General features: G+C 39.7%; 1 protein-coding gene across 4 annotated transcripts in view; it reads right to left on the reverse strand.

The window, feature by feature from the left end:
- pias1b (protein inhibitor of activated STAT, 1b) overlaps positions 1–17668 on the reverse strand; it is a 224412-nt gene that overhangs the window by 67413 nt on the left and 139331 nt on the right. For all 4 annotated transcript variants that reach the window (XM_063066161.1, XM_063066158.1, XM_063066159.1 and 1 more), the window contains one exon: positions 2552–2636. In XM_063066161.1, the coding sequence (XP_062922231.1) occupies positions 2552–2636 (85 nt within the window). The remainder of the gene's footprint in view (positions 1–2551; positions 2637–17668) is intronic.

The raw sequence follows: 17668 nt of genomic DNA on the forward strand, positions 1-17668 counted from the left end.
ACAAATCTGCAAGTGTCTTGGTTATGGTCATGGAGACGTGTTTTAAATTCCAGATTTAATTATTTCTGGGTGGCAGGGTGGAGATAGGAGATTTAAGGCGCTCCTTCCCTCAACTTGCCTGCAGATCACCCTTGGGCAAGGTGTAGTATATGCTTAGACCCCGATCAGGGTCACATGAAGCCGTGGGAGCAGCTGGTGGATGGTCAGATGAGCAGCTAGTGCATATCACAAGCCCCGGTTATGCGACCACTGACACCAAGCAGACAATCTCTGAAGAGTATTGACAATAGCTGGGGTCACCCGTCTTATAAAGACAATGCCCAGAAGGAGACAATTCTCCTATAGAAAAATTTACCAAGAACTATCATGGTCATGGTGACCATGATCACCCACGTCATATGGCATAGTATATAATAATGATGATTAGTTACTTCAATTTAATTGAAATTCCTCAGCTGTCATGGAAAATTTGAACTGATGATTCTGTATCAACATTCTAGATGCTAGTCCAGTAACTTAAGCGCTATGCCACCATACCTAGTATTAACCAATAAATTTCACAGTTGAACAAAATAAACAGTATGCTACAAGTTAATGAACAGCATTCACTTTTAATTGTTGGAAAACTATTTCAAACTTTTCTTACATGAACAGAAATTATAATTAGTAAAATTGTGGAAGAATAATACAAGTTTGTCATAAGTACTTGATCCATGTTTTTGAGGTAGTTGCCTCAAGATGTTAGAGGAGAATTGCAAAGATTTAAGAGTCACAGACCAGATACTGAATCCAAAGTATTATTTATTAGAGGTTAGGATACGGTGTGATTTTCCACTGAGGGAAGATCAAACAGCCAAGGTCAAAAGGCCCAAAATCTTTCAGATAAAAGGTGGAAGTATTATTTGAACCTATGAGTGAGATCAAACCCTTGACTATCAATCAAAAATATTAGTATTTTTGCAATCTGTCAGGATTGTTTTGTCATTTATTTAGAAATTAAAAGCACTACTACTGTTATTGTAATGATGGTCAGTTAAGCCTCATTGCTACGGTATACTCAGGGACACCATAGTAGAGGTTTATCCATGTCATCCTTGGCTAAAGGCCAGCAATAATTCTCCAAATAAGTAAACGGTGGTTAAATCATCTGCAGTATAAGATGCTGACAAATAGGAGAGTTTAAAATGTTGTAGTGAAAACATGCTTTCCTGTAAAGGCGGAAGCGGGGGTTGGTGGTGTAGTGGCGGGAAAATATGATTGATACTCCAATTCAAGCAAAGCTGTTTTTCTGTATTAAACATACAAAAATGTCAATGTGAAGACAAAACCTAATGCTGGCAATTGGAAGGCAAAGAAGGATTGATAATAACAGGCATGTAAAAAGAGGGGAATTGATAAATGATGTGATGCAAGTTCCCAAGTTTGCCAGTGATAGTAAAGTAGGGGTGGTTGCAAGCAACGTGGATGGAAATATTAAATAATGAGATATAAATATATTGTGAGTGAGCAAAAATGCAGTAAATGGATTTCAATTTACTTGAGAGTTAATTTTCTTTGGAATTAAGTACATTAAATGTAAAGAACCTGGCAACAATAGAGCTTCAAAGACACGTGGTTCTATGAACACAGATCATGTCACAAACAGAATTAGAAAACAATTTAATAATTTAATTGAAATCTGGCTTTTTAAATTGGGGGCCAGTGGAGTACAAGTGATGTTATGTTACATCCATAAAAAGCTTTGTTAAGAGTATAACTGGAGTAATGAAAACAACTCTGGGCTTCACACCATGGTAATTGATGCAACAGAGTTCTGGAATGACCACGTTTTCAAGGTTTAAATCAAGAAATGTGGTGCAAACTATGGCTGCTTAAACTGGAATTGAGAAAGTTAATAACGATTTAATTAAAGTGTTCAAGCTATTAAAAGAGTCTGATTAAGGGCAAATGAACAGAAACTTTCCTTTCTGGAAGTATTCTGCATCTAGCAGATAGAATCTAGAAGGTATCGTCTAAAAATTGCAGCCTGGCCCCTCAGACATTTGGGAAACAAGGGTGGTAAAAATTTGGAACTCTTGCAAGGAACAGTTGATGTTAGATTAATTTTAACTCTAAGACTGAAATCATTATCTTACTGATTAGTGCACAAGCTCAAGGAACTAAATATAAAATCCTCCTAGTCTTACAATATGTGTATATGTGACTGTATAGTCTCTACAATTGGGTTAAGATGGCAAATAATTAATATACTTGCAATTTTAATTCAAGTAATTTAAAATCAACCACAAAAAAGTCTGAAATAAAGTACCACTTAAAATTTGTCCTCAGTCAAAAACTGATTTAACTTGGACAATGATTTTTGACTCTTCCCATTTCTAGGGCTGAGGCCAAATGCAGTCTTAGAATAAAAGCAGTTAACATATTAAAACGAATTGATTTAATATTTGGTCTATAACATTAAGTAGTAAAATATTTAGCTCAGCCACTCAAGTTTCCCCACCGTGACAGTATAGTAAAAGAAGACTATGTAAAGAGAACAATGATTACTTACATTGAGTTGCTGATCTGTTGAACTTGCTGTGGTGTCAGTGCAAATGCAAAACAAGTCTCCTGAAACCGCTGGCCATTATCTGAAGCTTAAGTAGAAAAAAAGGTCAATGTTACAAGTGAAATATTTTTAAAAATCTGGACATTTACTTGGGTTTTCATGAAACAAGTGCATCATGAGGTGATATTACTTTGTTTACTCAACTGCTCTCACCTCAACAGAAAAATTTCAGGTCCACATAATAGCTTGTTGGCAACAGAAAGTAGATCCCAGTAACAGTCTACTTGTGACAAGGCTCATGTATACAGTATATATATTTGTGAAATTCACGCTCCTCTGCAGCTATGATGTGCTCAGTAGATTTTAGAATCTCTATAGTATTTGAATCATACAGAAATGCAGTTCTGTACAATTCACCTGTCCTCCTCAATGACCTCAACTTGGTTATAAATCCATAACCATTGTCACTTAAAAAAACACAAAAAGCTCCCCCCCCCCCAAGATAATAATCCAGTTTATTAAGAAAATACGTGAGCATATTGCTAGATCTTCCACAGTTCCAATAAGGGCAGAACACGTTGTACACATCTTATCAAACTCATGAAGACTGTTTTGACAGATCTCCCAAACCAATAACATACACCATGCATGCAGTTGGTGTAACAAGCACATGCAGAGGTGAAAGTCAGTTCAGTACTCACATACCAGTGAGAAAAAGTGCCCAGCAAAATAAATACAAAATGGACTGAATTTGCAATGTAAATTAGCACACTCTTGGCAATTGAGAACAAAGTTTAAGTTTTCAGATAATCACTATTTAGAAATGTTGCCTCCCCTTCATCATCGTTCCAACTGCATCAATTCACTTGAATGCATTACAGTTTTCAGTGTCAGTTGATTTTTCTGCAGACGTTGGCTTCCGTTGTAGGACAAATTCTTTTAATTAGTATAATTAGCAATGAATTTGCCAGTTATCCACATTGATGGTCACAAATAATGTCCAAGCCAAATGAAAACACATGGAATATATTGCTGAATATAGAATGACAACAAATTCAATTCTGAAATGCAGCAACATCTGGAGAATATTTGCAGTTATTAGGTATTAGCTCGTCAATTAAACATCGACCATTTTAAGCTTTACCTTGGCAGGGTAGAGGTATAAGTGTCGATGTTGATGAACAAGTTCCCAATTAACGCTAAACATTCATCAGATGGCACAGGTCAAATTCAAACCATCTTATTTGTTACAAAGTTGTAAGTGTGGGTTTTTGTCAATTCAGTCAAGTGTCCCTCGTCAAATCTATGGAATTTCAGATCCAAGGCTCACTTCAACTAAGACTACGCATAATGTACACTCGGACCACTTTATTAGGCTCATTAATGCAAATATTTAATCAGCCAATCATGTGGCAGCAACTTAATGTATAAAGCATGCAGATATGTCAAGAGGTTCAGTTGTTCATATCAAACCTCAGAATGGGAAAGAAATGTGATCTAAATGACTTTAACAGTGGAATGAATGTTGGTGCCAGACAGGCTCAGAATCTGGTGATCTCCTGGGATTTTCATGCACAACAGTTTCTGGAGTTTACAGAGAATGGGATGAAAAGCAAAACAAAATCCAGTGAGTGGCAGTTCTGGGGTGAAAATGCCTTGTTAATGCGGGTCAGAAGAGAATGGCCAGTCCGGTTCAAGCTAACAGGAAAGTGACAGTAACTCAAATAACTCAAATTGAACGATACAAAAGTGGTGTTCAGAAGATCACCTCGGAACAGACAACACCTAGAACCTTGAAGTGGATAGGCTATAACATCAGTAGGCCATGCTCATACACTCAGCGGCCACTTTATTAAATACAGGCATACCTAATAAAGTGGCCACTGAGTGTATATGAAAATCAAAGAACTACAGGTATTAGAGATCTGTTTTAAAGGAACTAGTGTACTAGAAACACTTGGCAGATTAAGCAGCATCTATACAAAGATTCAAAACTCACAGCAAATAAAGTCTGCTGACTAACTTCACTTTCAAATAGATTTATCTAAAACTAATAGAGATATTAGCCAATTTGTTTCTCATAAAGTACTTAAGGAAGAAACTATAAATTTAACCCAGTAATTTGAATTTGTTTTATCTCAAGCATTTATGGTATTTTTAAGACCCTGTTCAGATCAAAGGATCCATCTGGAGCCAGCTGAGATCTAATCAGGCAGGTGTGGGCAAAAATTATTCAATAATAGTCTTTAGCAAAGCAAATAGTTTGTTTGACTTGTGTTATCAAGGATTCAAACACTAGCCTTGCTTCAATTATATGGGGCCTAGGTTTGAGCCCACACCTGGAGAGGATCCACTGCTCTTCAGGGAGTATATGAAGACTCAAGTCCTGTTTAAATGTGTCTCCCTTCAAGAAAGATTAAGAGACGGCTTATTAGAGGTTGGGATACAGTATGATTGTCCAGTGAGGGAATCAGATATTTTTAAAATCACTGACTTGTTATGAAAGTTTCTTCCTATAGATGCTGCCTGGCCTGCTGCGTTCACCAGCAACTTTGATGTATGTTGCTTGAATTTCCAGCATCTGCAGAATTCCTGTTGTTATGAAAGTTGTTGTTTTACAGCAGCAATACAGTGTGATATATAACAATTCCTATAAGATACAATAAGAAATATATAAAAATAAGTAGTGCTAAAAGAGAGCAAAATAGCGAAGTAGTGGTCATGGACCATTTCGAAATCTGATGGCTGGGAGGAAGAAGCTGTTCCTAAAACCTGAGTGTGTGCCTTCAAGCTCTGTACCTCCTTCTTAATGCTAGCAATGAGAAGAGGGCATGTCCTGGGTGGTAGGCCCTTAATGATGGATGCTGCTTTTTTGAGGCATCACTTTTTGAAGAATTCCTCAATGATGGATGGTGGATCAAGCAGACAAGGCCAAAAGACCCAAGATCTTTCAGATGAAAGCCCATCAGCCTTAAATATCAATTGCTTCTCTCTCCAACATCCTGTCTGAACTGAAAAACTCCTGTCTTTTCTGATTTTATTTCGAGCAGCTTCATTATTTTGCATTCCGAAAAGTTTAAAAAATGAGTAGCAATTTCATTGGAACAAAATTAAAAGAGAAGTGCAAGGATAGTTGCTGAATGTTTTGCACAGCCCAATTGAAAACTAAGGGTGGACTATTTAAGTCTATTGAGAGATTTTGTCATTCAAATATCTGGCATTCTTCATCCTAGAGGGCTGTGGTTGTCCACTCTGTGAATTTAACACCAAACAATAGGAGTCTAGATACAAAAATATTGCATGGATTTGGGATTGGAGCAGAAAGATGCATATGTGATATTAAATGGGACAACTGACTTTCAAAACCAAATGGGTTACTCCTACTTCTATTTGTAGTTTTAAATTACATGACAGTTTTATGTCTCTCATTGCTCAATAAAGCTATTTACAGTTAAAAGCTAAATAAATATTGGAATTGCATTTTTCAAGTCAAGGTTGATCACAAGAAGGCAATTAGCACAATTAGTAATTAGGAAACCTCTCACCCTGAAGGCCAAAAATATAACAAGAACAGAAGTGACTCCAATAAATTAACCTGGGAAAAGTACAAAGTCATTCCCTTGTAATCACATGCACAGTAAGCATAATTTTTTAGTCAAAGCTGCTCCTCTTTGATGAGACTACAATGATGAGGAGGAATTTCTTCAGCCAGAGGGTGGATGAATCTGTGGAATTCATTGCCACAGATGGCTGTGAAGACCAAGTCATTGGGTATACTTAAAGCTGAGCATGATAGGTCCTTGATTAATAAGGGTGTCAAAGGTTACGGGGAGAAGGCAAGAGAATGGGGTTGAGAGGGATAATAAATCAGCCATAATGGAATTGTGGAGCACAGTGGATAGGCTCAATGACCTAATTATGCTCCTGTGTCTTCTGGTCTTGGACTACTCACATACAGTGGTGGGAAAATGCACCATTTGACAAAACTCTGTCTAAACCACAAGAGACAAAAATAGCACCAATCCAGGTTCTTGATATACTAAGTCTCTCTGAAGTTTGTTGAAAAGTGCTGATATCTGGGAAGTTCACATTAGGGTTAATACCCTATTCCCATTTGTGGTGATAAAGTCTGATGACATCCAGGACTAGTTTCATACGCAGACACGTTACTGCAAAAGATGAGGGGAATAAAGTGGCTGGAATTGCTTGCTAAAGTGAATGATTCACCCACTCAAATTGCCAATCTGTGTGCTGACCTGTAAAAAAAAGTAAAGCAGCAGTTAAACACTTCCCCCCATGGGAAAGGAATATGAAGACAGTCCTCCCATTGATTTTTGCTCAATCAACAGATTGCCAGGAGTGCACTGGCAGGCATCCAAAGCAGAACTCATTTCCTCAGCTTAAGAGTATTGCATTTACAAAAAGAAGCATCCATTTTGTATTGGAACAGTTATTAATATAGCTTCTTGGGAATTCTAATCACTTTGGAAACTACAAAATATATATTTTCAGGACATGGATGTTGCTGGAAAGGTGAGCATTTATTGCCCATCCATTTTGGTGAGCTGCCTTCAGTAATCAGTCCTTCCTGTGAATGTATTCCTGTTTTGCTATTGGACACGGAGTTGCAGGATTTAGATCAGTCAACAAAAAAAATTACAATATAGTCATAGTTATACTTTATTGATCCCGGGGGAAATTGGTTTTTGTTACAGTTGCACCATAAATAATAAATAGTAATAAATATACTTCCAAATTAAGATGGTGTGCAATATGCAAATGGTGGTGTTCTTAAACTTGCTCCTCTAGTCCTCCTTGGGAGTGGAAGTTCTGGATTTGGAAGATGCCAGAGTAGCTTGGACGAGCAACTGCAGTGCTTTTTACAAATGGTACTTGCTGCTGACACTGTGTCACAATGACATTGGGATAGAATGCTTCAGGTGGTGGGTAGGGTACCAATCAAACTAATTTATTCTGAATGGTGTTGGATTGAGTGTTTTTAGACTTCACCTTGCCTAATATAGGCAGTTGCTTCACCCAGGCAAGCAGAACATATTACACCATACTTCGGACTTGTATCCTGTAAACTGTGGAAATTATTATGCTATCAGGAGGCAAGTCACTTGCCACTTGATATCAAACCTCTGATTTGTCCTTGTAACCACATTATTTGTTGCTGGTCCGGCTGATTTGGTGGTGACTTTCAAGATATTACGGTGCTACGATGACAGGTCAGAACAATTCCTTGCACTTCAAGTAGTGTCACGGAATCCTGAATATCCATTTCCTCCTTGGAGAAAGAGCCGCAAAAAAATGTCTCCGAACCACAAACAGCACAATTGTTAATTTGTACCCCTAAATATTCCAGTTGGATATGAACTGTGTTAAAAGTACAGTTGATTATGACAAACTTGCTTACTAGAAAATTTCTGAGGAGAATGAATGGAAATGTACAATGAATTTACAAATCGTACAGAAATTTTGACCCTACTTGAAATGTTATATATTTGTGAAACTGTAAGGGAATGGGAGGCAGTGGTTATGCTGGCTGAATCTACGTGCAACCGAAATCAAATATTTTAGCTAGGGCTGGTGTCAATGTCTATTCAAACTCTTTCATGTAACACTAAGCTGCAATCACAACCCGTACCAGAATCTGAAGACAGGTGCAATAATATATAGGCAACCTCTCACATGTGCAAGACTATCACTGTTCACAAAATGGCATGTGTTAAGCTAGGGCATCAAAAGGTCAAGATTGGACTTTGATTATTTTGGATAGTTGCCCACTTAACAAGCCACAGTTGGAGCATTGTGTGCAGTTCTGGCATCAAGCAACAGGAAGGAAGTTAGAGCCATGGAAAGAGTCAGTAACACAATGCCAAGAATTTAAGTTTACATTTATGAAGACATGAAGAATTGAGGCTTTTGTTTCCACCATATGGAATATACTATAGGAAAAGTTTTCAAAATTCTGATGATGGTTGGAAGAGATAATGAAAGTTTGATTTCTATAATAGGCAAATCTGGAAATCAAAATAACCACTGGAAGAATGTAGTAACAACATAGAAGTTGAGCTATTTGGAACTTTGCTAGAACACCTCTTACTTCTCGTGGCTTCCAACAAATTGGAAAAGTATTTGCAAAAATACAGTAAAGGGCAAAATAAAGATATTCTTTAAAAGAGATACAGCATGGTAACAGGCTCTTCCAGGCCATTGAGCCTGCGCTGTCCAATAACACCCTTGTGACCGAATAACCTTACACATCTTTGGGATGTGGGAGGAAACCGGAGCACCAGGAGGAAACCCACACAGTCACAAGGAAAACATACAAGTTCCTTACAAACAGTGGAAATTAAACCCTGATCACTGGCACTGTAAAACATTATGCTAACTTCTACATCACAGAGCCACCCTGATAATCTGGAATGATTGAAGACATCGCCCATTAAACCAGTATTACATAGCACGACAAAATAAGTAAATATTCAAAATTACTTGAATTGTTTTTCAACATTGAGGTCTGAGAAAGTCAGAGCACTTCCAAATCAAATAGTTCCTCTAGCTTTAGCATTCGAGACTTTAACTGTAACCCATAGTTGAATAAATATACAACATATACCTTTGCATAAAATAAAACACTGGAAAAAGATTTCTGAGAGGCACAAGAAAGCAGAAGGCACGAGTGAGGGCAATTGAGCACAACAGCTATATGTCACAGCACTCAGTGCAGCTGTCTCACAACTCCAGAGCCCGGCTTCGATGCTAACCTCTGAAGCTGCCTGTGAGGAGACAGAGTATCCTCCCTGCGGTTCTGTGGATTTCAGCCAGGAACTCTGGCTTCCTCCTACATACCAAAGGTTTGTTAAGCCTTAGTGTACTTAAATTCCAAAAGAACTAAAGAGGTTGATGTATATGAGAGAGAATACATTACTGGACTACAGGAGGAAGGGGGGGGGAGTGTGGAACAGATGGGAAGAAGGAAAACAAAATGAGAGAAATAGTAGCAGGGGATTCAATAAATGGGAGACAGACAATCATTACCCTGAGGGAGTAATATTAGTTTATAAACACAAGAGATTCAGCACATGCTGGAAATCCAGGGCAACAAACACAAAATGTTGGAGGGACTCAGGAGGTCAGACAGCCTCCATGGAGAGCAATAAATAGCCGAAATTCTAGGCATGTATGGTGAGGAATAAACAGTTGATGCTTAAGGCTGAGACCCTTCATCAGGATTGGAAAGGAAGGGGGAAGAAGTCAGAATGCTTCCTCTGGCATTCTGTTTATGTTGGCTTGCCAGTGGGGTAGAAACTTGAAGGCAGGAACAGAAGAAAATGGAAAATAAAAGGTATGGGCTCAGATGAGAGTGACCATGGGGATGAAGTACAAACCCAGTTTTATCATACTGGAGACATCACTTTGCCCCATTCACATGCAACTTAACAAGCTTTTTTTTCCCTCCTCTTCTTCCCAGTTGTGAAAAGGTGTCTCCCATCTGAAACACTAACTTGGTTTCTCTCCTGGAGATACTGACTGATCTATTGAGGGCTTCTAGCAATTTTTGTTTCTGTATTTTCAGGCTTATTCTCACTGACATGTGTCATGAAATAAGTCCACAGCAATGAAGTGCTTTGAGAAGTTAGCTTTGAAACATATCAACTCCTGCCTGTGAAGCCACTTGGATCAACTCCAGTTTGCCTACTGGAGCAACAGGTCCACAGCTGATGCCATCTCATTGGCTCTTCACTCAACCCTGGAATATCTGGACAGCAAAGATACAAACATCAGGATATTCTTTATCAAATGCAGCTAAGCATTCAATACCATCATCCCCTCAAAACTAATCAATAAGCTTCAAGACCTTGACCTCACTACCTCCTTATACAATTGGATTCTTAGTTTCTTCACTTGCAGATCCCAGCCAGTTCAAACTAGCAACAACATCTCATCCACAATCTCCATCAGCACAGGTGCACCACAAGGCTGTGCTTAGCCCTGTGTTCTATTCGCTTTACACTTTGACTGTCTGCTTAAGCACAGCTCCAAAGCCATATTCAAGTTTGCTGACATCATTGTCGTAGGCCGAATAAAAGTGGCAATAAATCAGCATATAGGAGGGAAATTGAAAACCTGGCTGAGTAGTATAACACAACAACCTCTTACTCAGTGTCAGCAAGACAAAGGAGCTGATTATTGACTTCAGGAGGAGAAAACCAGAGGTTCATGAGCCAGTCCTCATCACAGGATCAGAGCTGGAGAGATTCAGCAATTTTAAATTCCTCAGTGTTATTATTTCAGAGGACCTGTCCTGAGCCCAGCATTTAAGTGTAATTACGAAGGAAGCACGGCAGTAATTCTACTTCTGTAGATGTGCAGTGGAGAGTATATTGACTGGTATGGAATCACTAATGCCCTTCCCACCACTGAACACATCCACATAAAATGCTGTCACAGGAAAGCAGCATTCATCAACAGGGACTCCCACCACCAGAACATGCTCTCTTCTCACTGCAGCCATCAGGAAGGTGGCACCGGAACCTCAGGACTCACACCATCAGATTCAGGAATAGTCATTACCCCTCAACCATCAAGCTCTTGACCAAAGGAATAACTTCACTTGCCCCATCAGTGAAATGTTCCTACGTGTATCACTCTCAAGGATGCTTCATCTCAGGTTCTTGATATTTATTGCTCATTTACTTATGATTACTTTCTATTAAAGTTATGATTCTATTATGGATTTATTGAGAATGTCCACAAGAAAATGAATCTCAGGGTTGTATATAGTGACACATACGTACTTTGATAATGCATTTACTCTGAGCTTTGAAATTTGCTGTTTTGCAGCAGTACAACACAATTACAAGAAATTACAAAATAAATTTTACTTAAAAGCAAAAGAGGAATAATAAGGCAGGGTTCAGGGACTGTTTAGAAACCTGAGGCAGAATGGAAGAAGCTGCTCTTAAAAAGTTGAGAATGGGTCTTCAGGCTCCCATACCTTCTCCCCACTGATAGTAACATGAGGTGGGTACGTCCTGGATGGTGATGTCCCTTAAAGCTTTCCAGTAAAGACTCTCACCATCCGTAACAGGCCCTATTTACAGCATCTACATATTTTTATTTTCAGATGAATAGTTGACATTTTCACCGAAGGGTGAATAGATCACTCTCCAGCGATCTGGTAAATTCGTTTATTGTCACATGTCAAGGTGTGATGAAAATCTATTTTTGTATGCTTTCCGTACAGATTATTAAAACAGTGCATTGAGTTGGTACAAAGGAAACCAATAATAGATTGCAGACAGCATTACACTTACAGTGAAAGTGCAGTGCGGGCAGACAATGACACAAAACCATAACAAGGCAGAATATGAGGGCAAAAATCCATCTAATAGCAATAGCTACAGTTCAACAAATTTATTCAAACAGGGTGGAAGCTATTTTCAGCCTGGAAGTACTTGCTTTCAGGTTTGTGTCATCTGCTCAATGTAATGGGGAAGAAGGGAAAATGTCTGGGATGGTTGGGGTCTTTTATTATGTTTGCTGTCTTGCAAGGCAGTGAAAAATGCAGACAGGGTCCACAGAGGGGAAACTGGTTTCCATAATATATTCTTTGCAGCTTCTTGCAGTCAGGGGCTAAGCAGTTGCCTCAGAAAGCTAAGCTACATCTGGATAAGATGCTTTCTAAAGTGCATTGACAGAAGATTGATGAGAGTCAAAGAAAACACACCAAATTTCTTTAGTGTCCTGAGGAAGCAGAGGCAGTGGTATCAACTTGGTTGGACTATGGCAGGCTACAAGTGATGTTCACTTCTAGAAACTTGAAACTCAGCTCCCTCCATCTCAGTATCGTTGATGCAAAGAGGAATTTGTGCAATGGTTTGCTTCCTGGAATCAAAGGCTAACTCTTGTTTCGCTGACAAGTTGTCATGTCACCATGTCATTAGGATCTCTATCTCCTTCCTACACTTTGACTCATTGTTATTTGAGATGCAGCCAACTATGATAGTGGCACCCAAGTCATAGAGTTAGAACAGTAATGTGTATAGACAATAGAGTAGGGGCTCACGATGCAGCCTTGTGGGGCACCGGAATTGAAAAAAATTATAGCAGAAATATTGCCGCTTATTATTATTGACTGTGGGCTGTTGTCCAGGAAGTCAAGAATCTAATTTCAAAATGTATCACCTCTCCGATATGCATGCATGGTTTAGCCTTGGAAGTGCAAGATAATTTCTAAAATTTATGGATGACACAAAATTTGCAAGCTTTGTGAATTGAAAAGATAATGGTGATCGATAAGGTGGCAGAATGGGCAGATAGTTGGCAGATAAAGTTTAATGGGAGAACTGTACCGTTCTAAAGGAGATGAAGGAATGGGTGGGGGTGGGGAGGAGATGAGGACAAAAAATTGAAAAAGAACAGATTGAGAAAGCAGTTAATAAGGCAGTCCTAAGCTTTACCAATATAGAGTAGAACTTGATTGTCAAAACAACAAGATTGCAGTGCAACTCCAGCCCGTGCAAAACATATTTACATGCAACAAGTGACTTCGGTAGCCTGTAACACTCAAAGGCCATTGGCAAGCCAGAATGTAGCATTATTCAGCTACACAACGGCCCTCAGGAAGAAGCTATTTCTCAGTCTTACGGTCTTGGCTAAGATGTTTCTGTATCCCCTACCAGATGGCAGGAGATTGAACAGAGGGTGTCAGGGATTGGATGGGTCTTTAATGATGAGTGTGCCATAGGAATAGAATATAGCTATGTTGAACCTTTATAAAACACTGGCTCAAGGTAACAATAACAGGTGAGAAACAGACAGATTTTATTTGAGATACAGTAAAGAATAAGCCTTCCTGACCCTTTGAGCACCCATCAATTCCACCCCCACCCCCAATTTAACCAGTGCCAAACCAAGGGGCAATTTACAATGAGCAACTAACCTACGAACCAGTACACCTTTGGACAGTGAAAGGAAGCCTATGCAGTCACATGGAGAATGTACAAACTCCTTGCAAGCAGCAATGGGAATTGAACAACTACGCTACCGTGCCACTCTTCTTCGGAGAAGGCTAAGTATTACACAAAATAATTAGGAGTCAGGACATATTGAACAGTCGGTAGCAGTTTCCTTTGGAGGGATCAAATCCTAAAGGTGACAAGTGAGAAATAAAGGGGATAAACAGAATTAAGAAGTTTTGGGGGGGGGTGGCAGGGGGTGGGGTGAAGGAAGTGAGAGAAGAGAACTATTATACAGCACATGGTTGGAAAATGGAACATGGGCTGTAACTGTAGTGGAGTCAGATTCCATTGTGGCCTTCAAGAAATTGAATAAAGAATCACACAGAAAGACTTGCAAGTGATAGAGACGGGGCTGGATCTAGAGAAGAGGTTCCCAACCTTTATGACATGGACCCCTACCATTAACTGAGGGGGTCGATGGACTCCAGCTTGGGAACTCCTGATCCAGAGAGTTGGTCTTCTAGAGGGTGTGGTGAAAAAGGACACAAGAGCTCTTACCCACTCTTACCATACAACAGGGGAAGCCATTGATGGTTTTGTTTCTACCATAAGTAAGGCGTTCAGAGGCTTTCAAAATTCCAAAATGATAATAGTCTGATGTCTGATTGCACTAATTGACAAAGTAAATCGGTTTAGAGCATCACTGGCACATAACTGCCAGGGGTGGTGATTGAGGCAGATATATTAGGATCATACAAGAGACTCTTAGATAGGCATATGGATGAAAGAAAAATACAGGAAGGATGAGTTAGATTGATCTTGGAGTAGGTTAAAAGGCCAGCACAATATTGTGGGCTGAAGGGTCTGCACTACTTCATCTTCTATAATGCTTTACTATAATACTATAATGCTAAGGGGGTGTACGTGAATTGACTTGAGTTTATTTATTGATTTTATTTATTTCTTACATCCTTCACATGAGTAAAAATCTTTACGTTACACCTCTGTCTAAATGTGCATTGTGCAATCACAGTAATTTATAATTTGTAATAAATAGAACAGTCAATGTAACATAGAAATACACTCAGATCAGCACGAATTAATCAGTCTGATGGCCTAGTGGAAGAAGCTGTCCCGGAGCCTATTGGTCCTGGCTTTTATGCTGCGGTATCATTTCTCAGATGGTAGCAGCTGGGATAGATTGTGGTTGGAGTGACTCGGGTCCCCCAATGATCCTACGGGCCCCTTTTTACACACCTGCCTTTGTAAATGTCCTGAATCATGGGAAGTTCACAACTACAGATGCACTGGGCTGTCCACACCACTCTGCAGAAACCTGCGATGAAGGGAGATACAGTTCCCATACCAGCCAGTCAGGATGCTCTCAATTGTGTCCCTGTAGAAAGTTCTTAGGATTTGGGGGCCCATACCAAACTTCAACTGTCTGAGGTAAAAGAGGCGTTGTTGTGCCTTTTTCACCATACAGCTGGTGTGTACACACCACGAGGTCTTCAGTGATTGAATGCTGAGGAACTTACAGCTGTTAACCCTTTCAATCCCACATCCATTGATGTCAATAGGCATTAGCCCATCTCCATTCTTTCTGTAATCCACAACACCAGCTCCTTTGTTTTGCGACATTGAGGGAAAACCAGCAAGTTAGACAATGTTCAACAATTAAACACAGAAGAAATTACATTCTAGATTATTTAACGTCATTTCTTGTACACAAGTATAAGAAAAAAATAATTGTTACTCCAGATCAGGTGCAGCACAAAAAAAAGATAAAAACACAATAATAATAAAACAATACACAAGATCATTCATATACATGGATTGTACTGTATGCCCATAAAGTGATGCTAGGCTATACATAAAATGACTTACAGGAAATAATAAAGTAGTGGTGGAGTTTGTGGGTGGAGGTGTTGATCAGCATAACTGCTTGGGGGAAAGTAACTGTTTTTGAGTCTGGTGATACTGGCGGAGATGCGACAGAGCCCTCTCCCTGATGGGTGTGGGTCAAAGACCATAAGCAGGGTGTGTGGGATCCTTCATGATGTTACTGGCCCTTTTCTGTATATGTCCTTGATGCTAGGTAGGCTGGTGCAGTTTTGAATATCCATTGCAGAGCCTCCATTGCACTGCAGTTTCTATACCAACCAGAGATGCAGCTTTTAAGATGCTCTCTACAGTGCACCTGTAAAACGACACGAGAACGGATGGGGAAAGTCCAGCTCTCTTCAGCCTTTTCACAGGTTGGTGAGCATTCCTGGCTGTGTAGGATGTATTCTGGGACCATGTGAGGTTCTGGGTGATGAAAGTGAGCAATGTACAAAATACTGGAGGAAGTCAACAAAAGGAATGATGACAAAAGTCAAAGGCAAGGAGGGGATGGTATGGATGGAATTTAATGAAAGGTGGACTGGAGGGTGGATGTAATTAGAAACAGCAAAGTAATCAGCGCCAGCAGCTACAAGGAACAGTGCTTATAAAGTTACTGAAGTTCAAGTTTAACTATAATTCAACCACACGCAGATACCCATGAATACAGCCAAATAAAATAGTATTCCTCCAAGACCACGGTGTAGAGCATAGTGCCAAAAGTCATACACACACAAGAATGTGTCTTAAAGGCTATACACTCCTTCACTAAAAGCAAAACAGGAAACACTGGTGTGACTCAGGTTGGTTGCTAAGTGAGCAATATACAAACTGCTGAAGGAGTACAATAGGTCAAGCAGCATATGCGGAGGGGAATGAACCATCTCAACCCAAAATGTAACCATAGATGCTGCCTGACCCACTGAGTTCCTCCAGCATCTTGTATGATGCTCTAGATTTCAGCACCTGCAATTTCTTCTTCCTCTGGGTTCCTTAGCAAGCGCTGGTACACAATTTCCTAATCCTTGACAGAGGCAGATTTATCCTGCGTGAGCATCTCAAATGGCCACCATCAGTTAAAGTTAAACTTTTATCCCTAAGTGGTGGAGGCACATTCCATGAGTAGGAGGTGTGGGATCCTTCATATTACTAGCTGAGATTAAGAGCAATAGTGGACGTGGACATTATGCCTATGAGATTTAGCATTTTATCCAACAGAAGAAAAACAGAATAAATTGAGTGGCCTCAACAACTGACCGATTTTATCTTTTTAAATACTGACAGGCTGTGTATTTCCAGCATATGCTGATATTCAGTAAATTACTGAAAGCTAATAACAATTTGACCAGCATTATTAATCGATGTTAATAAGTTTGCTGCATAGTTTATTCACTTGTTCTATTGCCAGAGAAAATACGTAACCGGTGAATATATTTAATGCTGCACTAATATTGCACAACTCAAGAACAGCTTTTGGGTCTCAGAGGAACACTGAGTATGCAATCCATTAGGGAAAGTGTAAAACAACATGTCACAAAGAGGCAGCTCAGTGTGCAAATTGATACTACTCCCCTCACACTTCTCCAAGGATCTTCACCTTGTTGTGGTGGAGGGGCTTGTCAGTTCCCGAGACTGATACCGTCTGCAGCTTAGCTCCTGGTAGGGTCACCATGGTGGTAAATTTAAGGGTGAGATTCCAGACAGAGATCCAACCAAGACCCCAGCAGGGGAGCTGGTGGAAGATGATGACACACCACAACGGCAGTGAAGGCGGAAGAAGGCTGCAGCAGGAAACCATCCCCAGTTGTCTAGCATTCCATGTCACTGGACCCTGATCATGATCTGTCAAGGACTGTGTGGCAGCTGCCTGTGCATCAGCCTTCCCATTACACAAACTATGCACAGGTGCTCCCTATTAAGGGAATAACCCCTTTGGAGAATATCATACTCCACTTGAGTTGATCACACTACTGAAACTTCTTTCACGATGGAGACCTCCAATCCCATGCAAGGTAAAAAGACAATTGATGCTGACAGTAAACCACAATGCAAAAAGTGATGATTTAGAACAGGATCCTTGGGTAAATTGAAATTGAAGATTAGCAGTCTCCAATGTTTAAAAAAAGGTGGGGGGGGGATTTAAAAAGGGTCTTAGAGTGAATTGGCAAGCAAACATTAACTGAACAATGGGAGGCCTTTTATGCTGGAAATATTTCAGCTGCCGTTTAGGTACATTCCCATAAGGGAGATGGGTAAGGAAATT

The sequence above is a fragment of the Mobula hypostoma genome, chromosome 13 (genome assembly GCF_963921235.1).
Source record: "Mobula hypostoma chromosome 13, sMobHyp1.1, whole genome shotgun sequence".
NCBI lineage: Eukaryota > Metazoa > Chordata > Chondrichthyes > Myliobatiformes > Myliobatidae > Mobula > Mobula hypostoma.